Consider the following 24,845-nt stretch of genomic DNA (forward strand, 5'->3'; position numbering starts at 1 on the left):
TGCTCTGTTTTAGTCAATGAAGATAGATTTGAAGATAAAAGTCACAGCAGCGGTTCAGATCCGCTCACCATCCAGAGACACCAATGGCTTAGTGGATAGCCGGCAGCTCCAGATGCCAGGAGTAATGCAGGGCTGCTAATGCCCCTTCAGGGCAGCGGACATCCTAGTTTTAAGGTGCCCATCGCAAGGTATCCAAGTCACACATGTGACTTAGACTCAAGGGTAAAATGCTGAGATTTTAAAGATCCATCCGTGGGAACACGAGGTCACTGGCATGTTGAAAGTGCACATACGGGGGTTTCACTTTGAAAGTGAAAAGCAATTACAGGCATATAAGGTCACTCCCCAGCCCCAGGTCTCCCACGGGTCTTAGGAGGTGGCTGCTTTTGGAGAAATGCTGCTCAGTGACCCCAGTGGCATTCCATTTCTATGCTCCACTCACCTTCTCATCCCTCTTGTGCTGACAGCAGGCTCTTCAAACAAGACCATCTGAGTCTTTTCTCCCGACCCTACTCTCTAGCCCTCCCCCCAAAACACAGGCCTTCTCATGGGGTACCAGAATTCAAATGAGCGATGAACTTTCTGCCTTGCCATCTTTGGGCAGAAACTCCCACCGACATCCACACAAATTGTGGCAGGAAAGGACGAGCCTAGGAAGCTGGGTTAAAAACACGGATGGTCCCCCAAGGCCCGGATGTCAGCCGGCACGAAATACAAATTCCAAAAGCTGTACAGACCAGGACTAGAGAAAGAAAAAGGTGGGGTGGGAGAGCGGACTCTCTTGCCAGTGTTTTTGGACAGTGAATAAACCAGCTGCAGAAGACGGGGAAGGAGCCAGGAATATAAAGTGAAGGGGGTAGGGAGAGGGTGGTGGGAGCGTTCCAAGTCCAAGATGTACACAGCAGTGAGATTTGGACATCCTTGGGAAATCTCAAGGCAGCGAGCCTGGTGAGTTGAGGAGTGAGCCAGGGAGAGGACGTTGTTTGGGTCAGAGATTGGCTCCGGGGCCTCGATCAGCTGTGCTTTGTAACAATCACCACGTCAGGCCTCTCTGCAAAAGTGGGCTAACAACTGTTGCCTGGAGTTCATAAAACACTGTCTGTATCCTGCATGTCCCCCAGAAACACCTGGAGCTGCTGCTTAACCATCTACCCAAGACCGGGCCCTTCTCTTTCCATTCACCTGGGGTGCTTCCCTGAAGGTGATGAACCTTGGAGAACATGCCAGGGAGGAAGAGCCTGCTGGTGCTCTCCAGAATGAGAAACAGAGCTACACTGTTATTGCACAAGACTGACAGGCTACCCAGGTATAAATATCATAGAAGCAAAGACATGTTGTTTCTCTCACTCGGGTGACATTTTGGAGTGTTCTGGGGGGGACCCTGAGCACCCCGAGCTGTGGGCTACAACCTCCCTGGGGCAGGGCAGGCATGGGGGAAGGGGACTCTCATATGCAGGGGAACCTGTGCCCCAGGTGAGGGCTGTCGACAGCACCTGGGCCTCAGTGAGGTGAGACGGTACAAGAAAGGGTAGCCACCTGGTGATCTGCCTTCTTGGCATAATTTACAATAACCTATGTGTTTCAGGGGGAAAAACAATGTTAAGTGTGTGTTCTGGGGCACTGGCAAAGCAGAGACTGCTTTTTCTCAGCAAGCATGCCTCCAAGTAGTGAGGTAGGGAGCTATTCTGCTAGAAGCATGGAAAGGAGAATGGTGCCCAGCCAGCGGTGACCTTCATGGAGCTCAAAGGCCGGGGGGTGGGGAGGACAAAATGAAAACAAGTAAGAAAGTTGTGATACCTGTAAATGTAGGAAAAGGGTGCTGAGAGAGAGTGTATAGCAGGCACCCTGCCTTGTGCAAGGTGGTCAGGAAGGAGGCCTGAGAAGACATTTACCTAGGGGCACAGCCAAGCTGGGGGGAGGGAAAGGATACTGACAGAGGTCGGAGCTTGGAGTGCTGTATCTGAGGACAGACAGAAGGCTGCAGTGGGTTGAATGGTGGCCCCTTCCCCTCCAAGATAAGTTCACCCAGAACCTATGAATGTGACCTTAATTGGAAAAAGGGTCTTGGTGAACATAACTTAAGTATCTCTTAAGTAGGAGAGGAGATCATCCTGACTTGGGATGGGCCCTAAATCCAGTGACAGGTGTCCTCAGAGGAGGAGAGAAGACCACGTGAAGACAGAGGCAAGTCTGCAAAGGCAGTGCATGCCAGAGGATGCCAGCAGCCACCAGAAGGTTGGGGAGAGGCACGGGTGGGGTGAATGCCAACACCTTGATTGCAGACTTCTGGTTGTTTTAAGACACCAAGTTGTGGTCATTTATGAGGCAGCCCCAGGAAATGAATACAGAGGCCATGGTCAAGAGTATGGACTTTATTCTAAGTGCAGCGGGAAATGATGGAAAGTGCCGTAGCAGGAAGAGAGAGAACTGGATTTATGCTCAAGTAGATCTCCCTGGCTCTGTGTGGAGAATGAATCTGGGGGGCAGGGAGGCCAGTACACAAGGTCTGAGAGAACAATGGAGCCTCGCGGCTGGGCTCTACACCAGCTGTGTGGCCATGGGCAAGTTACCTAACCTGTCCGCGACTCAGCTCCTAACCAGCAGGGCGAAAAAGAGTACCTCTCCTGGAGGGCAGCATTCGATGATTTCCTGCATGTAAATGCAAAAAAAGGAACATGGCACGTGGTGCAGGCTTGCTGCCCTTGCCATTCTTACCACGAGAGCATGTGGAGGAGGAAGAAAGGGGACAAGGAGACCATCTGCGGACTCAGGGGCTTTGCACTGGAGCGATGTGATGGAGGGTGGTGCTCTTAACAGAGTGGAGATGTGCACTGGAGGGAGAGATTACAGTCTGGGAAGAGTCAGGTTTGAGGTGTCCAGAAGAAGACCAAAGGAAGTTGGTGGGACTGTGCCTGTTGAGAGTGGGCAAGGACTTCTGATCTGTTTTTGCTTGTCACTATAAGCCTAGACCTAGCAGAGATCTTGGCCCAGAGTCTGAGCCCCGTCAAGGTGTACTGAAGGTATCATGTTGGAAAGGCATGACTGAGAAAAGGCACAGGAGTCAGGAGGCATGAGAACACCAGCATTCTCTTTCTGGTCCTCCTACCATTGCCTGCCCCATGGGGTGTGGTTGGACGACAGAGATGAGACATAAAGACTTCTCTCTCAGGGATGTGTCAGGGCCCATAACCATCTGACATGCTGAGACCCACATACCCCTCGGTAGCCTGTTTGCAGAGGCCTGGCAAAGTCCCCCATTCCTCAATGATAAGACAGAGGAAGAAGGGCAAAGAGAGATAAAGCTCATGACCACTACTGGGTGGGGTGGGGGGCACCTGATAAAGAAGAGGAATGGGAGATTTTTACAACAACTTTGGGGTTTCTGGAACAGTCTCTCTCTTGAGTCCACTGGCCTGGAGGGATGGGGTGAGGACCCACCCCATGAAATCCCACAGCAGCAGGCCAGGCCAGGGGGAACACGAACTCAGTTTTCTGGACTAGGGGTTCTTTAGCAGTGGGCAGAGCAGAAAGCAGCTGGAATGGGAACAATGGGTACAGCCAAGGCATGGGGGATGCCTTAGCCAATGTCATGCCAAGAAAACAGAGTCAGGGCCCTTAAAAGTTGTGCCTAATGTGTCTGCTCAGCATTGATGATGTCTTACTCTTCTAAAGGTTGTCCTCACCTTGATACAATCTAACTGTCAGCTGTCTCGGCCACAGAGTCCTTCCGGGCATTTAAAGGTTCTGATACGCCCTTACTATGACATTCCTGGGTGACACCTGATATGGAATGATGTGCCGAAGGAGACTGATCCTTTCCCAGGGTATAAGAGCTCCAGACGCAAACATGAAGCACCAGGACAGCTGCAACTCTTGCACATTGTGCCCAGCTCTGAACAAAGCCTTTCCACGCAAATCACCCTCCTCTGAGCCTCACGCGGTGCTGTGAGTTAGGGGACAGAGCGCATGGTCTCATCTTCATTCTCTGTTAGTGCTAATATGGAGAGACCCATGTACTCAATACAGACCATGACTTTATATGCATTTCCATGAATTACTCCAACTTCAGATAGAGACACACGTACTGGCCGTGAGCTCCCAGTGGCAACGGCGCTGGGACTTGAAGCCTTGTCTGTTTCTGCTTCAAGGGCCAGCTCTTCCCTCTATACCCTTGCCAGCTCCCTCAAGGGCAGAGGTGAGGCCCAGAGAAGAGAAGGGGCTTTCTTGAGGTCACATGACCAACAAACAAGCCAGGCCCAAATCTCAGCATCCTGATTCCAAAACCAGAGCTCTCTTCTTTTTCTTCATTTAAAAAAAAAAAAAGATTTTATTTATTTATTTATTTATTTGAGAGAGAGAGAGAGCACACACAGGGCAGGGTTGGGGGGAAGAGTTAGAAGCAGGCTCCCCACTGTGCAAGAAGCCTGACTCAGGGCTCAATCCCAGGACCCTGAGATCATGACCTGAGCCGAAGGCAGACGTTTAACTGACTGAGTCACCCAGGGGCCCCACATAGCTCTCTTCTCAGGGCCAGAGGCGGAACTATTTTAACTTCCTCATAGACGTATGAAAAAACTGAAACCTCTCTCTATTAATTTCTCACCATTTAGCTAAACAGGCTTGCTAACCATCTACCCATCTGTGATGGTTACTTTTACGTGTCAACTTGACTGACCGAAAGGTTATTTCTGGGTGTGCCTGCAAGGGGGTTTCCGGATGAGATTGTCATCCGAATCTTGGAGGCAGTATTGTTGCTGGCCCTCCCCAAGGGGCATCAACCAATCCCCTGAAGGCCTCAGTAGAACAAAAGGGAGAAGGAGGAGGAATTCATGCACACCGCCTGCACCCTCTACCCCTGCTAGGACCTCTCTTCGCACCTTCTCTTGCCATCCCACTGGGATTTACACCATCAGCTCCCCTGGTTCTCAGGCCTTCAGACCCGGACGGGATCACGCCACCAGCCCCCCTGGGTCTCCAGCTTGCAGACGGCAGATTGTGGGACCCCCCCCAGCCTCCGTAATTATATGAGCTGATGTCTCATCGCAAATCATATAAATATTCCTTGATTCTGTTNGGACGGGATCACGCCACCAGCCCCCCTGGGTCTCCAGCTTGCAGACGGCAGATTGTGGGACCCCCCCCCCAGCCTCCGTAATTATATGAGCTGATGTCTCATCGCAAATCATATAAATATTCCTTGATTCTGTTTCTCTAAATCCTAGTATACCCTCAATGCTTTGAATTAAGAAGTCATTCCTAAAAGATTAAAAATCCACCTATTATTTTTCAGGCACTCTGCTAAATACTGGAAGGAAAAGTTTTAACAAGGCATAGTATGTGATGCCAACTCTTATAGCACTGGGGGTGGGGCGGAAATAGTGCTCTTGACCTTGACTAAACTGTGAGGTCAGTTTTCCTTTAATCAGGAGGTTCTCAACCTTGTCTGGCCACTGGGTTCACCTGTAGAGATTTAAAACATCGAGTTCCGGGGTCCCAGCCCCAGAACTTGCGATTTAATTGGTCTGGGATACAGCCTGGGCATCGGAATTTTTAAACACCAGCAGGGTTTGCTAATTATTCAACATGACTTAACCGTGAATATAAAGCATTTCTTTGTACTCATAATGTGTAACTCATTTTCAAAATTAATGTGATACAGCTGATGGCACACAAGCCACAAAACAGATTATTTTATGAAATATTAAAAATTGGAAATCTCAGAGGAGAAGAGAAAAACCTGTGGGAAAGGAATTATTGTAATGAAGCACAGAATCGAGCCCTGAGCTTTCTGGAACAAATGTTCCAAGAACAAGAGGGGTGATCATCAAGGTCAATAAAAGGAAGCCAATGAGGGGAAACAAAACAAAACAAAAAACCCAAAACAATTCTCTGTCAAATAGTTCTAAGAGCACAGGTGAAAAATATCTGTATGAACAAGACCGCTGAACCCCGGATGCTTTGTGACTCATCCACAGCCAGGCGGCTCCCACATCAGCTAACGGCCAATGTGAAGGTCGGCCATTCTTTCCGAAGGTCCACAGGCTTCCCTGGAATGACCCTGAACTGAGGAAGCCTGCAAAGGGGGATTGTCACCCAGCTGTCTGACGAGAGCTTTCCACCCAGGCCCACACAAGGACTAAGGAGCCAGCTCACCAAGACTCCCTGCATCCGCGTTCACAGCAAGAGCTCTGTTGAAGCCCAGCTGCCATATGACGCACACCACACCCCTGCACGCCGGGCCCTGGGAGTGACGTCATTCTTGGGGGGGGTTTTGTTGTTGTTGTTGTTCCTTAAGCTCAAATTCTCCTCAGGAGACAGACCCTCCTGGGCATCAGGCGTTTAAGAGCTGCGGTCTGGAAACCCCGATCAGGGCACCCTGGAGAATGCCTGCTCAAGGCGGACTTACGGGGGGTTGTCACACTTCCTCTGCCGGAAGCGGGCTCCTGTCCCACACGTCCGGCTGCACATGCTCCACACGCCCCACGGGCTCCAGTCTCCGTCCACGTGCTCCGGGATGGGCGTCTTGCTCACGCACTCCCCCGCGCGGCACCACTGAAACACAGCAGGGCGGGCCCCGGGCCCCAGGGCACTCAGCGCCGTTGACGCCAACCCGCTGGCGCACGCGCACCACATCACTGCGACTCCCGCCACGTGAGCAAACACCACGCCAGCCCCCAGTGGCTTCTGGTAATTCACACAAAAGTAGACCCTTTCGAGGAGGGGGTAGGCATGCTTGTGAACTCTAGAGACCGCCCTGACACCTATACACCTGTGGGCTTTGCACTTTGCCCTAACAGTCCATGTGGGATGGGCTCCCCTGGCTCTGAGAATAAGAGAAAACCACGGACTTTCCCAATGTGCGTGGCACTTCCGGAGCACGAGAGGTGATATGGCATCTCGTTCACTCCTTGCAGTAAGACTGAGGAGCAATCTGCTGGCCCTGAACAGCCCTCCTTTCCAACACAAGTGTCTCCTGTTAATAAACATCGGGCCTCGGGCTCTCTCTCTTAACCTCTAGCTAGATCAGCTAACACTGTTCTCGTCGAACACGTTTTAGGATAGCCTTTTGCATATGGCCAGCGATCCTGTTTTCACAAGTATGGTTTATTGATGTAAAAAAAAAATTTAAGGAAATTCACTTGTGTGACAAGAAGTCAATTTAACAAAAATATTAAGCGATTCTGGTATCTTATCAGAAAAAAAGGAGAGAGATGATACAAGTGTCCCTCTTGGCCCAGAATGGGCTCCATGGGCCTTTCTTGGGGCAGCCCAGGGTGGGGGCGGGCATGGCGAGCTTCAGGCACTCCTGAGTATGGTGCAGACCACTGCCCTTCAGGAGACCTGCCGGATGCCCAGGAGATGGGGGCGGGGGAGGGCCGTGGAAGGTGGGGGTTACCTTGTCTGCCCCACACTCGGTGCCGTCCAGGGGAGGGTCCAGCTTGGTCTTGCAGGACGAATCTCCTTCCACCAGGCACCACAGTCCAGCGCACATCAGATGCTGCTGACAAGGGAAGGAACACAACTGCCTAGAATGCCACACAAAGGTCACTACTGGGGTCGGAAGGTGGGGCCCAGTGACTGGTTTGGATTTGGAATTCGAAATATGAAGGGAAGAAGGAGGGTCATGAATCTGGATGGAAAAATGCATCATTCAACCTCATTTTAACTCCACAAAATTCTGTGCATTGACTCCGAGGAGGGTGCTTGTCGGGGGGATTTGGTTCGGCAATTCCTACATTAGCTACTGAGGGGGTGTCCAATGCAGGGCGCAGGCTGGGCGCCAGTAACAAACACATACCTTCATGTAGGAAGGTGTGAGGCAGGTGCCCATGCGTCAGAGCGCACAGGAAAAGAACCTCCCCGGCCTAGCCTCCTCAGAGAGGGCCTGCCAGCGAGGCAGCTTTGGTGCTGAGGCTGGAGGGGTCGTTATGCAGGCCTAGAATCCAGAGCCCGAAGGCAGATAAAGGGCTCAGAAACCCCAAGGGGTTAAAGAAGGTTTTCCACTCTCCCCGTGGCCGCCTGTTTTCTAGCTCAGCTGGGTTATGCATAATTTCTTACAGTATTTCACCTAAGGAATATCTTAACATGAACAAATACACCATTAAAATAATTCCCCTTCAACAAGGACTGGCATTTAAAAACAGACTCCCGTTTGTATGAATAGGAAACCTGCACGTAGACAAAGTGCTCAGGATGGGGCCATTTATGAAAAGAACTGGGGCAGACATGGCCAGCGTCTTCCCTGGCTGCCTCAATCTCCCTGCAGGACTCAGAGCACACTCAGTGTCTGCACACGCCGGCTGCTGCTTTCCCAGTCTCTCGGCCGGAGGCCATCCCCTGACAACGAAGCACCCGCTGACCACGGGGATGGGAGCTAGACACCCCATCTTCCAGGGTGGGATGGCTCCGAGGCAAGCTCCTCACTTCTCTCAGAGGGTCCCTGTGGGATGGCCCCGTTGTCCCTGCAGTCGCCAGCCCTTCCACGCACTTTGGACTCTCCACCCTCCTCTCCCACCTCCCTACCCCCTCACAGTGCTTCCTGGGATCACTTCCCAGATAAACTACTTGCACCCAAATCCTCTCCTCGTGGTCTGAAAATTGAGAACAGATGTACTTGAAGGCTCTTTTAAAGACGCAGTACTTCCAGGATGCCAAGCCCAATCATGGGGAAGAGGCCTGGGCTGGAGCAAAGACGACATCGCCCACCAGGGCGTGGCCAGGGCACCTGCAGGTGCATTTTGGGCCGGGTGAGGGTCAAGGGTCCTTGGTCAGGACAGTCAAAGTGGAGATTGCAGAGGGAGGGCCTTGCTTGTGTAGAGGGCTGCCATTCCAAGTCCCCTCAAACATCTGCAGAGTAGACGTGCACTGTGCTATCTCAAGTCAAAAACGATTTCAAAGTTTAAGAGACAAAAGGCGAAAAAGGGAAGGAAAGCAGAGCTGGAGGGGCTTTGACAAAGAGCTCAAAAGCCCACAGCGCTTGCTCATTTTTTAAGTATGTCAAAGCTGCTCTGTGCCCTTAAAGAAGTTGATGATTCAAGTGGAACAGTGCACATTCGGGGTCAGGAAAGCCCCTATGTTCCCATTACTGTTCACCTCTCCATGGAATGGTAAAAAGATGAGAACTCTGAGCACACCACCAGCTGGTCCCATAAAGACAGACTGCACCTCATTAAATGTTTGATTCCATGAACTTTAACCCCGGAGCTCTTTGAGAGTGTGGTGTCAGTGTGTGGACACGTGTTCGTGAGACAAGGCTGACCTGGGAGGTAATTTATGGGGTAGGAGTGCTTGGGATTAGGAGGCACACCTGCCCCATCGGGAGGTGGAGGAAGAAGGCGGTGTGAACTGTTATGCACTTTATAGACAGCACATTCCCATAAAACTTTTCTAATCATCAGAGAAAAGGAGATGAGGTCAGGAAAAGACTTCTTAAGCAGAACACAAAGAGTACTAGCCATAAAGGGAAAAATTAATGGATTCCACTACATTAAAATGAAGAACTTCTGCTTATCAAAAGACAACCGAAAGGAAGTGAGAGCGGATATTTGTAATACATGGGAGAAATGTCTGTTACGCATGGAAGCAACGTAGGATTTGTATCCAGAATATATGTAAAGAACACAAAACAAAAGCCCACATGGACAGTTAAAATGGCGCAGTAGAAAAATGGGCAAAAAGCTTGGGACACTTCACAAAGGAGGACATTTAAACATAAGGACGGCCAGTAAACATATGAACAGGCACTCAGTTTCATCAGCCATCTGGGAAAGGCAAATTAAAACCACTATGCCATACCTCTACACACCCACCAGAATGACTAAACGACAGAGACAGAGAATACAAAGTGTTGGCAAGGATGTGGTGTGGTAAGAACACTCTTAATGATGAGCTTCTAACTTGGTTCACCAACTCTGAGAAACTCTTTGACAGTACATACTAAAGCTGAGGACATGCACGTTCTACTACTCAACAATTCCGCTCCTAGGTATGCATCGGGCAGAAATGGGTGTCTATGTTCACCAAAAATATTTTGTCAAGAAGGTTCCTAGCAACAATCTTTGTATTAGTCCCAAAGTTGGAAACTGTCCAAATGGCCATCAACAGAGGAATTATAGTCTATGAGAACGATGGAATACTGCATGATCCCATTTATATGAACTTCAAAAACAAGTAGAAAAAAACTGTCGTGCTGGGAGTCAGGACAGTGGTTACCTTTCTGTTCAGTTTCAAAACAAAGACAAGGGGGTTGAGCGGAGAAGGCGACGTTAGAGCTGCAGCCTCTGACCCCAGTGCGGCCATCAGCATTGCCCTGTGTGACCAAGCAAACAGCTGCCCTTCTGTGATTCGTTTTCAGTACTGGAAAAACAGCATGGACAGCATTAATGCTTCCACTGTGATGCCTTGTAGATAGCTGGCATTCATGTCGTGCTTTCCAAATGACAAGGTGCTCTGACATCTGTCACCCTGAGGCTCATGACAGTTGTGGGAGGCAAGCAGGACAGGGCTTTCTCTATTTTTTTCCATTTTTCCAAAGAAGAGGTGCATGTTTGTATGTTTGTAAAGGTCAAGGGCCTGAGCTGGGTCAGAAGTAGCAGACTGGGAGTACAGTGATTGAGGTTCATATCCTGGTTCTTGACCCATGCAGTGGCTCAACAGATGTGTTCACTCTCTAAAAACTAATCAAGCTCTAAATGTAAGATCTGTGCATTTTTATGCATGCGTAGTATACCATTTATAGTAAAACTAGAGAGAGAGAAGATAAGACGAGAGAATTGTATGCTCAAACTGGCGAGGGAAGATTCTCTGGACCCAGCCTATCACCAGGTAGAAGCCGGAAAATCAGGGCTTCACAAGGAAATGACAAGGAGAGACCATATGTGTAGGAAGCCATTCCTCAGAGCAGGAGACAGACAGCATGGTGGGTAGTCTTAAAACTGCTGGTCTCTTTGGGTTGGAACCCACACTCCTCTCCTAAGGAGAATTCCTGCTAACTTGGAAATAGCCCTGACACTCTCCAGAATGAACATCCTATCTATTGCTGATCCAAGAATAACTCAGAGGTGAACAACAGTCAAAAACTTAGTACGGGATTTATACAAATTAGTACGAATAAAAAGGGAGAAGATACAGGAGGGAGAAAGGATGTGAAGAATACTCACCAGATAATATGATCATCATACGGCTAAAAAGAATGTGCGAACCTATGTGCATTATTTTTTTTAAAACCATAGTAATTGTGTCCTTTTTTTTTTTTTTCACTTGCAAAAAGCAAATACATAAGAATTCAGGGAAAAGGTGGTCAGGTCAAAGGAGATTAAAGTATCAACCATCAGAACTGGGCCAAGGAAGGTAAAAAAGAATAAAATCAGATGACCAATGAGGACAACACTGAGAGCCCCAGAAGAAGAGAGATACCACTGTACACAGAAGGGTACGTGGAGTTAATGACTGAGCAAAAGTGAATGTAATAAAATGAATAAACAAGTGAAACAGATTAGGCAGAAATGACAGACATGAAAGACACATAAAGGAGATGTGACATAAGCAAAAGTGGGAGGCAAGGAGGATGAGCTCTATTTTCTCCAATGAGGGGACAGATGTTTGTGGAGGTCAAGGGCCCTGAGCTGGGGCAGAAGGACGGGACTCCTAAAGAAGCAAATGAAAGTAATGGGATAGAAAAGGTACCTGAAGACAAATTCAAGATCCTATCCTGAAATGAAAGCAGCTCTCAGTTTCAGACTGAAAAGCAAAGCCCTATTCCAGGAAAAAATGGCAAAGAATAATGAACCCGGAGGCATGTCCTGATAAAAGTTACCGGATTTCAGAGATAGAGCCAAAAATATTTTAGGCAGCCAGGCAAAAAGATCAAGTCACCGACAATGTGAAAAGACAGCGGGTTCCCTGCAGATTTCTCCACAGTAGCACTCACTGCCAGACGGCTGTGGAGCAATGCTTACAAACACACGAGGAAAGAAAGTGTAACCCGAGCAATTTCTAGCAACTAAAGTGTTGCTCAAGTATTTAGGTAACAGAAAAATATTTTTTAAAAAGATTTTACCTATTTATTTGAGAGAGAGAGGGGGAGAGAGCACGAGTTGGGGGGAGGGGCAGAGGGAAAGGGAGAAGCAGTCTCCCTGCTGAGCAGAGAGCCTGATGATGAGGGGCTCCCAGGACCCCAAGATCATGACCTAAGGACCTGAGCCAAAGGCAGACGCTTGATTGAGCCACCCAGGCGCCTCCAGAAAATTATTTTTGAACCTATAAAGAGCTGAATCCTTTTTGGGAGAAAACACTAGAGGATAATGTTCAACCAGCAGAGAAATAAATGGAAAACCTAGAAGTGACTAGAAGTGAGCATCTATCGAAACATCGACTGAAATGTGGGGACTGAAGTTAGGGAACAGAATGCATAAGATATAAACTTGGATGAGGCACAAGTGATACAGATATAAGAACAGTTTAGCAAAGAAGGTGCGGTGGGGTGGGGGGGCATAAGAGATTGTCCATATATATCAAGTTCTTTATTGTGTCCAGCTGGGGGAGGAACAAAACAGACAAATGTAATAACTGAGATATCAGAGTTTTTAAAGGGAAAATATTAACAACTAAGAAAAATAATTAAATTAGGGGGTAGAGGGAATGGAGAGAAGGGATTTGAAGGTAGAAATGCATTTATTTCATCATGCCCATGGAATTAGGGTACAGTAGAAACTCTAAAGAGAAGTTTGCCTATGGCACCTTTTGCTCCCAGCAAATGTCAGAATAGATAGTCTGTGGGGAGGCAAGGCTATTCTTCTATTCCAAAAACACCTAAGTATTATAAGAAAAAAAAAAGAATAACATTTTATTACAGATTTTATTACACCCAATGTGGGGCTCAAACTTACAACCCTGATCAAGAGATTCATGCTCTTACCAACTGAGCCAACCAGACGCCCCTAAAATGTCATTCTTATTGCTGAGCTCACCAGACATGAAGGAACTATTCAAGAAAACCAATACAACACACACACATAGCTATGCTTGTACATACTTAAAACACAGTCCAATCTGTAGTCAGCACATACAAGGGGTGCATTCCCTTGAGGGCCGGCAATGATCCTGACACTCCAGCTAGCAGAATAAGTCAGGAATCTGGAAGGGTGTTTACGAGTTCTAGAAGGACTGGTGGCACCCCTGGCTTTTTGAGACAAATATAAAGTCTCTCGGAAGGAAAGCAAACACCATTCAGGCTCTCAGAATTCCATGGTGATATTCAATAAAAGTAAACTCACGATGAAACATGGAAACATAAATGACAGCTGGCAGAAGCAACCAACAAAAGATTTAAACTTTCAAGGTGTTCAGATGATAGAATGATCAGATACAGAATATATAATAACTGCTAGGAGTGCTTGGCTGGCTCCATTGGTTAAGTGCCCTACTCCTGATTTCGGCTCAGGTCACTGTCTCAGGGTTGTGAGATCGAGCCCTGCATTGGGCTCTGTGCTGGACGTGGAGTCTGCTTAAAATTCTCTCTCTCCGGGGCGCCTGGGTAGCACAGTCGTTAAGCGTCTGCCTTCGGCTCAGGGCATGATCCCGGCGTTCTGGGATCGAGCCCCACATCAGGCTCCTCCGCTAGGGGCCTGCTTCTTCCTCTCCCACTCCCCCTGCTTGTGTTCCCTCTGTTGCTGGCTGTCTCTCTGACATAAATAAAATAAAATCTTTAAAAAAAAAAAAAGATTCTCTCTCTCCTTCTCCCTCTGCCCCTGCCCACCCTCTCCCTCTCTAGGAAAAAAAAATCATAAAATAACTATTTATAAAATGTTTAAGAAATAGAACGTGACATCACGTACACAAGCCAGCGCTGAGATACTATGCAATGTGATCAGGCAAATCTGAGAAAGAAACTAGGAAGAACTTTTGTTATGAGACATTGACTGTGTAACTGTTGAAGAAAAGCAACGCATTCTGACATCACTGACAGAATTCGTGACTGGAAAACAGATTTGAAGAAATTATATAGATTGTAGCACGAAGGCAAAAGAAATAGGAAAATATGAAAAAAATTGAGTTAAGTGATAACAAAGAGGAAAATATTGATGTATGTCTAACAGTCCCAGAAGGAGAATAGAAAGAATGGGAGAGAGGCAGTGTCTGAGAAGACAGCAGCTAACACAGAATACGTGCTGTGTAGAATATGAGTCCCCCACTTAGCAGGGGGGCAGTCTTCTGATACGGACCCAACAACCCGTCTCCTCCTACCCACGCTCTGGTGTAATGTCCTCCCCTTGTACATCTGATAAAACTACTGGCTTGCTTTGCACCCACTGAATACAGCAAAAATCATAGGATGCATTTTAAGCAACTCCTGGGCCAGAGGGAAAGTCCTAACCATAACTGCGAATTATGAAGAAAATAATGAAGATGAAAATGCTAGATATCCTGACATATGAAGAGTCTCAAATACTCTTAAACAAGGAAGAAAATAAATTAAGTGTCCACTTCAAAAAGTATGATAGGGGAACAATATACATTTCTAAGAAAACAGAATAAATTAATGAAGATGAAAGGAGAAATATATCGTTAAGGAAACAGAAAAACTATAGACAAATATGAGGTGGCTCTTTGGGGGGAATAATGAACTAGATAAACCACTTGCTAACCTAGTCAAGAAAAGGGAGAAAGCATGAATAATAAGACAGAAAGAGAGGAGAAAGAAAAAAGAAAAAGACAAACAGAAAGAAGATAACCAAAATGTAAAGGAAATTTTTTGTACGTATATATGTATGCATGTAAATTTTAAATAATAATCACTGATCACTGAGCTCAATTCTATGTATATAAACTTGAGATGAAATTATTTCCTTATAAGGATATAATATATTATATTCCTTATGTATAAATTAATGGACCTATTTTTCAGATTAGAGTAAAATGCGGGGCGCCTAGGTGGCTCAGTCATTTAAGCATCTGCCTTTGGCTCAGGTCATGATCTCAGGGTCCTGGGATCCAGTCCTGCATCAGGCTCCCTGCTCCGCAGGGAGTCTGCTTCTCCCTCTCCCTCTGCTACTCTCTCAGCTCATGCTCTCTGTCTCTCAAATAAATAAACAAAATTTTTAAAAAAACAAAACAAAAACCCAGAATAGAGTAAAAATGCATATAAAGACCCATGGAAGCTGGTCAATGAGCTACCCTTCCTGAAAACCTCTGGCCCACATGCTTTCTTAGTGGTATTTTTCACAGACAGATTCTATTTAATCTTTCAGAAACAGATAACACCAATACATTCAAACTGTTTAAGAGCATTTAAGGGCGGGGGGGGATGTTTTCCTTATTCTTTATATTAATTAATATCACATTGAAACCAAACTGAATAAGATAAGTACAGGAAAATAAAAAAGGTGCATTCCAAACTCATTTATGAATACTGGCGAAAATCCTAAATAAAATTTACTAATATAGTGAAGCATACACCATGACCAAGTAAGGTTTACTCCAAGAATCTGAAGATGTTTTAATATTAGAAAACCTGCTAATATAATTTGCCATATTAATAATTCAAAGAAAGAATTCATCCAGTCCTCTCCATGGATGCTGAGAAGACATTTAATAAAATTTAATCACAACCTCTTATTAAAATTCTTCACAATATACATATATGGATACTTACTTCATTTGATATATATCTATCTCATGGCGAAACATCAGAAGCATTTTCATTAAAGTTGAGATGAATGTATATTGTCACACCGCTATTATTTTAGATGAGAGAAAGAACTAGGGGCTAACATAGAATTGTATAACTAAAAAACCCAAATGACTCAACAAAGAACTATTATAATTTCTAAAAGAATTCAGTCAGATGGTTGGGTATAAAAGTAAAATACAGTAATCAAGGCTCTTTATAAATAGCCACTACAACCAATTATAAAGATATAATGGGATAAAAGAACACATTCAAACAGGAAAAAATATTCTATAGGGATAAATATAGTAAGAAACTTATAAAACATATGTAAAGAAAATTTTAAAATTTCCCTGAGTGAGGGATGGAAGATGTCTTGAATGGATGTAAAGAAACACTATGTAGGAAGACTCAAACGTATAAAGGCATATATTTTCTCACTAAATTAGTCTCTAAAATAATATAATTGATCTTAAAACACCAACACAATTTGGACCTAAACAAGCACATTCTGAAGACCATATGGAAAAATAAACAAGAAAGAATAGCCAGTAAAACTGTGAAAAAGCATATGGTAGTGTATTAAAATTATTTTATAAAGCTACAGTCATGTAAATATTAAGAGGTACATGATCATATCAGTGGAATAGACTGGAAAAATCCAGAAATGTATTTTAAAAATAAGACATAAAGAAGTGTAATATATTATAAAGATAGCATTTCAAATTTATGGGGAGAAATGAATTAATCAATAAGTGGTATGGAGCAACCTGAGGGGCCATCTGGAAACAAAGTGAGGTTGTGAGATCCCTTCTCACACCTTACACTAAAATAAATGACTGCTAGATAGAAGACAGAAGTGCTAGAAGATATCACATTAAATTTGTTTACAGTTTAGGAGTAGGAAAGATCTTTCTAAGCATGACATAAAACTCAGAAGATAAAGATACTGATATATCTGATTTTACACACATATACATGTGCACACACCCACACTTCTGCTTGACATAAAGATTAAAAAAACTGCAAAAAAAAATTTGCAACTCATATTTCAGCTAAAGGGCCAATTTCCTTAATATATAAAATTTCCAACAAATCACTAAAAAAAAAAATCTATAATCCAAAAGATTTAAAAAGACAGTCCACAGAAAAAAGAACACAACTGGATTCTTAATATATGAAAAAATGCTCAAAGTCATTAATAAAAGAAATGCCATTCAATCTGCAACAGACTCATTTCCTAACTGCTGAGATTGGCAAGGACCAGAGAGGCTGGGTGAAGATATGGGGAAACAGGAACTTCCATATGTTGCTTATGGAAGTGTAAATAGATAAGCCTCTTTGGAAATCAATCTGACAATATCTAGCAAGAACTGAGAGGCATGTCCCTAATTTCATCTCAAGTTCAATGACAGGCAAAATTAATCTGTGGGGTCAGAAAGGAAGATAGTGATTATTGCTGGGGGTCAGTGAATAGAAGGGGGTTTTAGGGAAGCTTCTGAAATTGCATAGATATTATATTTCCAGATGTGCAGGTTAAACTGATGTGTTCAGTTTGTAGGAAAAATGAATATAACTGTATGTTTAGGATTTGAACTTTTGTGTTTCCTGTTGTGTTACATACAAGTGAAAAAAACTCCAAAAATTACATACATGAGAAAATGACCTTTTATCCACTTCTGGGTATTTATCTTGTAAACTAATGGTTCTCAATTTGGGATGATTTTGCCCCCCTGCAATATATTTGACGATGTGTGAAGACATTTTTGGTTGTCACATCTAGGGGATGCCCTTGACTTATAGTGGGGAGAGGCTAATGTTGTTATTAAATATCCTTTAGTGTATAAGATAGCCCTGCAGCAAAGAATGATTTCAATAGTGCCGAGGTCAGGAAACTCTCCTATAGATAAACTCAACAGTAATGACAAAAAGAAAAATAATAAGTTACAGTGGAGATAAGAGACTCTTAACTATAGGAAACTGAGGGTTGCTGGACGGGAGGTGGGTGGGGGGATGGGGTAACTGGGTGATGGGCTTTAGGAGGGCACTTGACGGAATGAGCACTGGGTGTTATATGCAACTGATGAATCACTAAATTCTACCCCTGAAACTAATAATACAGTATATGCTAATTAAATTGGATTTAAATTTTTAAAAACCTACAGTGGAGAATCCTCCAAGACACTTTAGCCAGGTGACCAAGGTTAATATCACCAGTACAGTAGTCCCCCTTTATCCACAGGGGATGTGTTCCAAGACTCCCAATCATGCATAACCTCAATCTAACCATGAGAAAACAGCAGGTAAACCCAGATTGCAAAATAATTGACTGGTACTGCTCAAGTGACGAGCTCACTAAAGACAAAGACCAAGGAACCCCCACAGATGGGAGGAGACCAAGGAGACAGGGCTAATGCAAACAGGATCCCGGTAGAGAAAAAGGACACTGGGAAAACTGGTGATATCTGCATATATTTCAGTGAATAGTATTGTACCGGGATTAATATCCTGGTTTTGATAAGAGTTCTAGGACTCTTTCTGTAAGATGCTGACACAGAGGGGAAGCTGGGGGGAAAGGTATACGCTTTCTGTACTATTTTTGTAACTCTTCTGTAAGTCTAAAGCTACCTCACAATCAAAACTTAAAAAAATAACACAATCTGTAGTTTAAAAAAAAAAAAAGATGGGGCAACTCTATTTACAAAGGTATTGAACAACTCTAAAACATAGTTAAGAGAAAAAAACCGAGATACACAACAGCATGGCAGGATGCTAATATTTGTATGACACAGGAAATCTACAAATGGTTATGTTTTGAATTTCACACCTTATGCGATACATTGCTTATTCAGAAAACAAACGGATTCTGAAAAGTTACACTGATAACCAAGCATCTGTGGTGGAGACAGTCTTTGCTACCATGACTTCTGCCCACAATGAATATTTACAAAGTATCGATCAGAGAAATACGTAAAAATGGCAATGTGGCTTTTCCTGAGTGAATTCTTTCTTTTCAGCCTCAATGCCACTGCCTCATTCAAGTCCTCTTCCTCTCTCATCTGGACAAATGCAATCACTTCCTGCAGGTCTTCTTGACTGCAGTCTTCCTCATGTTCAACATATTTGCAAAATCTCTTTGGAAACACAGATCTCAACTTAACCCACCCACCACTCCCTTTGGGATTCACTTAAAACCCCTATGACATAGCCCCACTCCTCTCCCTGCTGCCTCCACGCACCCCCATACTCCGTGCACCTGACTACCCACGTCCCACAGCTCCTCTGTGCCCCTGCGCCCCTGCACGGGCTGTTGCCTCTGCCGGGAAAGGCTACCTTGCTGCAGGCTGTCCCACGCCCCACTGGAGAAGTAAGGTGGACAGTGAGCGTGACCTGCTGCCTGCCCTCAGAGAGCTCAGTCCAGGGAAAGAACCAGAAGTGAAATAAATAATCTGAATAGACAGCCATGAAATCATCCTCTGTGTTCTTCAAGGCCAAATCCAGGAGCCCCATCTTTGGAAAGTCTTTCCTTCTTTTCTCCATTCCCACCAGGAAGAACCCATCAGGGGTCTAAGAACACTCCACCTCCAACTGGTCCTGCTAAGTGACAGTCCCATGTGTCTCACCTGCTACCCCCTTGGCCCCCTCCATCCTGAATTCGTGGGTAGGAGGAACTGGCTGTGTTTCATTGCCCCTTCCTCTCATTAGCTGGAAGCTAATACAAATATTAGCATTGTGTTATTTTTTTTTTAAAGATTTTATTTATTTATTTGACAGAGATAGAGACAGCCAGCGATAGAGGGAACACAAGCAGGCGGAGTGGGAGAGGAAGAAGCAGGCTCATGGCAGAGGAGCCTGACGTGGGGCTCGATCCCATAACACCGGGATCACGCCCTGAGCCGAAGGCAGATGCATAACCGCTGTGCCACCCAGGCGCCCCTATTTTTTAACTTGTTATTGTGAGGTAGCTTTAAGGAAGAGTTACAAAAATAGTACAGGGAGTATGTAACTTTTCCCCCAGCTTCCCCTCTGTGTCTGCGTTTTACAGAATCCGAGAACCATTATCAAAACCATTAATCCCAGGACAATACATGTGGAAGCATGTATTGGTACACACCCAGACAAGCCTTGCTGAATGAGCAAATGAATGAACCAATGAATGAATGAATACATTCATGCCTGAGGCCGTGCACTGCTTTGATAGCATGAGGAAAAAGCTAACATACTCTAAGCTTTCCTGAGCTCAGGCTAAGTACTTTATCAGAATTATCTCATTACCCCTCAGGCCAATCTTAGGAGACAGAAACAATCACTGGTCACACTTTGCAGTGACCTACCCAAGCTGTGGAGCTGGGACCTTTCCTGACCCTAGAACACATACTCTTATCCACTGGTTATAATATTGCCTGTTGATGGGTCCCAATTTCCTCTTTTGCTTCCTTCCCCTACGATCTCGCATTCCCCGCATCAACCAGGCGCGTGGGCTCATCACTGTCTCATATTTGCAGAAGAATGGAATGCTTTGGGCCCTGCGCCCGTAATATTCTGTTTGCAAGTATCACTGGGCAACATAATCTTGGCTCAAATGAAATGTACAGCCATTCAAGCCACATCAGGGGTGGGGGTGCACAGGCTGTCCCCAGCTCCTGTCCCAACAGCAGAAGGAACTAGGGCACTCAGCTCGAGACCAGCTCCTGGTAAGAGGAATGAAGGAGGATTGTGTTTGTCATGGACAAGGAAAATTTTATCCCGTCCTGGATTTTAACTTTCTATTAAATGGTGAAAGTGTCAAGTTTTATAGAAAAAAAAAGTGTAATAAGGTCAGATGGGAAAGCAAAAATCAAAAACAAAAACAACTACCAAAACCCAAAAAACCAAAAAACCAAACAAAACAAAAATTCCAAAACCAAACCAAACCAAATAGCAGTGGAAAGCTACTGGTCTGGGACAAAGAATAAGGAAAATGAAACAGCTGTCTGGTTCTAGCATCTGTTGCCTCACTGGCTACATTTAAGGTTTGGCAAAAGTCGTATCAACTACATTTCGCAGCAGAGTGCCTCCAGCGGCTGGGGGACAAATACGCCCGTGCCAAGCTTCCCTCCCGGGCGTACTGTGAAAACACAGGCAAGGTCTGAGTTCCTCAGGAGACAGCACTGTTCATGCATTCAAAGCTTTACCATTTTTCTTCAACTGGGGGTGTCCGGTGTCCGTTTTAAGTGCTGGGGAGGTTGTTTTGTTTGTCTTCCTCACCGGGCACCCACTGAGTGTTGGGAGAACAGCTCTGTCTCGAAGCCATACTGAAGGCCATGGTTATGTAAAAACCCTCAGACATGTGTTGCTGATAACACAAGCCAAAAGGGAGATAAAATAAAAGCTGGATGAAAAAGTTACTAATCCAAATTTTCCACAAGTACTACTGCAGTTTGAAGCCTTCCCCCAGGCTGGCATGCCAGCCCCACTTCTGGAAGGCTCCCTGAGCCCTGAGGTTGGTCACTCCTTCCATGTCCTGTAGGTCGCAGAGACGGTTACCTGGCGGGGGCCACCTTGGGGGAGAGAGGGGATGCTGCTGGGTGAAGGCAGGGCTAGGGGACCCGGGCACCCTGCTGGCAAGGGGGGGGATGGGGGACAAGAAATGGCAGATAATACACAACTTGCAAAGTCTGGAGAGCTCTCTGAGGAGGCAGTCTACTGTAAACTTCCAAACACTTCTGGAAAATTGGGGCCATCTGCTGCCAAAGCCCAACGGTTTTGAAAGAGGCTGCAGATGCTGGGCAAGAGGCTTAGACTGAGGCAGGCAGGACAGCTTTCAACCTGGCACCCAACCCAACGTCCTACCGCATGGCCCTGTCTGTCTGAGAGGGGCAGGGCGAGGCTCTGGTTTGGGCCAGCCGCCCACTCTGGCCAGGTACTCAGCATTAAAGGGGCAGGTTTCATTTAGATCTGCAGTTCCCAAGCCCGGCTGAGTGTGAGATCCCCAAGGAAAGCTGTCTTCTCTACAGACTCAGAGACCAAAGATCTGGAGGAGGGCACTGAAACTTCTGATGTTCTCTGGAGGAGCTTCTAATGACCCACCAGGTATAGAAGTGACCCACATCAGAGAAAAAACCCATAGTGCCAGGTGGAATTCTGACACCTGGAACTTCCCGGACCCCACAGGGATCTCTAGCCATCAGGATGCCTGTGAGAATCTCCATGGGATTTGGGAAAGTTTGCAAAGCACTTTTCCACCCCGGGGACTGAGGGTGTGTATGCCAAGAGAGAGGGACCGGAGAGCAATGCCTGGTGCTCCCAGGAGCAGGAGGAACGTCAAGGACAGCACGAGGAATAATACAGAAAAGAAGGACCAGCCAACAAGACTGTCAGCTAAACAGTGTCCCCTCTACCACTGGCTCCAGGATAGACAACAATGGTACTAACTAACCTTTACTGAGTGCATACTACATGCTAAGTACTCTAACGCATTTGTTACTTAGCCCTCACAATAACCCTACGATGTGTAAGTGGAGCTGTTTTTCCCATTTTGCAGATTCGAAAACTGAGGCAGAAGAGACTATGTAGCTTGCACAAGAGGCAGAGGCAGGACATGATCCCGGCTGCCTGACTTGGAAGCTACCTTTGTAAGTACTGTGGGATGGGAACAGCACCTCCACACCATGCTGAAAGGCCAAGAGAAATAAACGGGAAGAGCAAACAATAGGTAGAAAGAAGACACAAGACCCTCAAATGCCTATTACCTTTCTAGACACTCTTGCCTTCCTGAAACAACTGGCATGACAGGCACAGGTCCACCCATTGCAAATGCCATGACGTGTAAGCACACCCTTGCTCAAGTCAGTTACAAGGCTGGTGTTCAACACTTCCCAGGACTACTTTCTTCTCCAGGTGGGGTGGTCATACACAGGCTTCAGGGCAATGATGGTGGAATGTGTTGCCAAGAAGGTTGTAGGGTTAAGGGTGAGTGGCCATTATAAAGCACCTTTCAACTCAGAATCTCCAGGGTGATGAGGGGGGACAGAGAAATATCTTCCATGCAGGAAAGGGCTGGGGGCTTTACAAGTCACAATGTTGTCCTAACTCTGCCTTTTTTTTTTTTTTTAAGATTTTATTTATTTATTCGACAGAGATAGAGACAGCCAGTGAGAGAGGGAACACAAGCAGAGGGAGTGGGAGAGGAAGAAGCAGGCTCTCAGCAGAGGAGCCTGATGTGGGGCTCGATCCCATAACACTGGGATCATGCCCTGAGCCGAAGGCAGACGCTTAACCGCTGTGCCACCCAGGCGCCCCCTAACTCTGCATTTCTTCCTTCTGTCTCCAGGAGCCATGTGACACTCTTCCTTTTGGTTGAGGGTACCTACCTTGGGCTCTCTCACTCTCTGCTTCACCCAGCAGGATATCTGAGCCCCGATAGTTTTACAGTCTTGTTAAATAGTGCCTTTGCTTTCCAGTGACTTTCCTGACAGAGACAGGAGGAACTCGTAATCATAAAGAAGATGGATGGGGCTAATTGTGTAAAGTTCATTTCCCCTTTGTAATAAATATTTACCATCCAATGTTTATAACTTTTATGTTTGGACTTTCTTGAAATGCTTTATTGAATTAAAAACATCACATTACCATTGGCTAAAAGAGGAGACGGCTATATTTGCCAATAATTGCTGCAAGAAATGCCAGCTATTGATGCCAATTTTTTTTTTTTGGTAGTTCATATTTCCATAGACAGCTTTGAGCCTTACAATACCAGCATTTTGCAGACAGACATGGATGTAATGGTAATGGTGTGGGGATCTCCAGAGCCCTAGACATGAAAATGGACTGTATTTTAATTTTTTGGGGTTCTCTAGTATGCAAATCTTTAAGAAGGCAGCAAATCAGGTTAGTACTTGAAGTTAGGCTGCTCCCAAAGCAACTGTTTTTCCCAAGTTATTCACCCCATGCCTTTAAATGCGGAAGTGGCTTGTAATTTTGAGTGATCTTAAAAGAACATACACAAAGCCCCAGGCAGGTGGAGGTTCCGTATTTAAAACTCCAACTAGGGGCGCCTGGGTGGCACAGCGGTGAAGCATCTGCCTTCGGCTCAGGGCGTGATCCCGGCGTTATGGGATGGAGCCCCACATCAGGCTCTTCCGCTATGAGCCTGCTTCTTCCTCTTCCCACTCCCCCTGCTTGTGCTCCCTCTCTCGCTGGCTGTCTCTATCTCTGTCGAATAAATAAATAAAATCTTTAAAAAAAAATAAAATAAAATTCCAACTAAAGAAGAGTCATAGCTCATGGCAAGCCGACACTTCCTGCTGGGGACAGATGGTGGCCTGCCACTGCCTAGCACTGAGCACCTGGCCTTGTGCTATGAGGCACCTGGGGAGCCTATAAGCACCTTTGCAGAATAATCTTTGTCAATGCATAGTTATAACATGCATAAGATTGCCAAGGAAAAATTAAAGTATAATCCAAAATACAAAAATAAATACCAATTTGTAGTATAGCGTTTAGTAGAGTATGTTTCTTTGTCAACACATTGCCTAAGATCTGGCCCTGGGTCTAATAACCACCGTAATTTTCAAGATTATTTATTTGAGAGAGAGAAAGAGAGAGACACGAGAGCAAGCGGGAGGAGGAGCAGAGGGAGAGGGACAAGCAGACTCTTCGCTCAACGGGGAGCCTGATGCAGGGCTCCATCTCACGATGTTGAGATCATGACTTGAGCAGAAATCAAGAGTCAGATGCTTAATGGACTAAGCCCCCCAGGCGCCCCTAACCACTGTAATTTTAAAGTAGTGGTGAGTGTAAATGATAACCTGAGATAGCAGCTATAACCATTATGCAGGATGAAACTATCTGGGAGTCCTAGTCCTGAGACAGTCATGGGTGATGTGAAGACTGCTGGCTTACTGCCAACACCCATGGTTGAAGGAAATACAGTTGACCCTTGAACAATACGGGCGTAGGGATGCCGACCCCTGACACCACTGAAAGTCCACACGTAACTTTTGACTCCCCAAACACCTGACTCCTAATAGCCTACTGCTGGTTAGAGGCCTTACCAATAACGTAAACAGTTGATTACCCCATATTTTTAGGTTACCTATAGTATACACTGTATTCTTACAATAAATTTAGTTTAAGTAAAAGAAAAGGTTAAGAAAATCATAAGAGAAAATACATTCAGGGGTGCCTGGGTGGCTCA

At 45.6% G+C, this 24,845-nt stretch overlaps 1 protein-coding gene across 1 annotated transcript in view; it reads right to left on the reverse strand.

The window, feature by feature from the left end:
• The window catches only part of ADAMTS17 (ADAM metallopeptidase with thrombospondin type 1 motif 17), a 353,798-nt gene that overhangs the window by 141,961 nt on the left and 186,992 nt on the right, over positions 1–24,845 (reverse strand). Inside the window, 2 exon segments of the mRNA XM_034667944.1 lie at positions 6,407–6,552; positions 7,397–7,498. Of these exon segments, the coding sequence (XP_034523835.1) occupies positions 6,407–6,552; positions 7,397–7,498 (248 nt within the window).

This window comes from Ailuropoda melanoleuca, chromosome 9 (genome assembly GCF_002007445.2).
Source record: "Ailuropoda melanoleuca isolate Jingjing chromosome 9, ASM200744v2, whole genome shotgun sequence".
Classification (NCBI taxonomy): domain Eukaryota; kingdom Metazoa; phylum Chordata; class Mammalia; order Carnivora; family Ursidae; genus Ailuropoda; species Ailuropoda melanoleuca.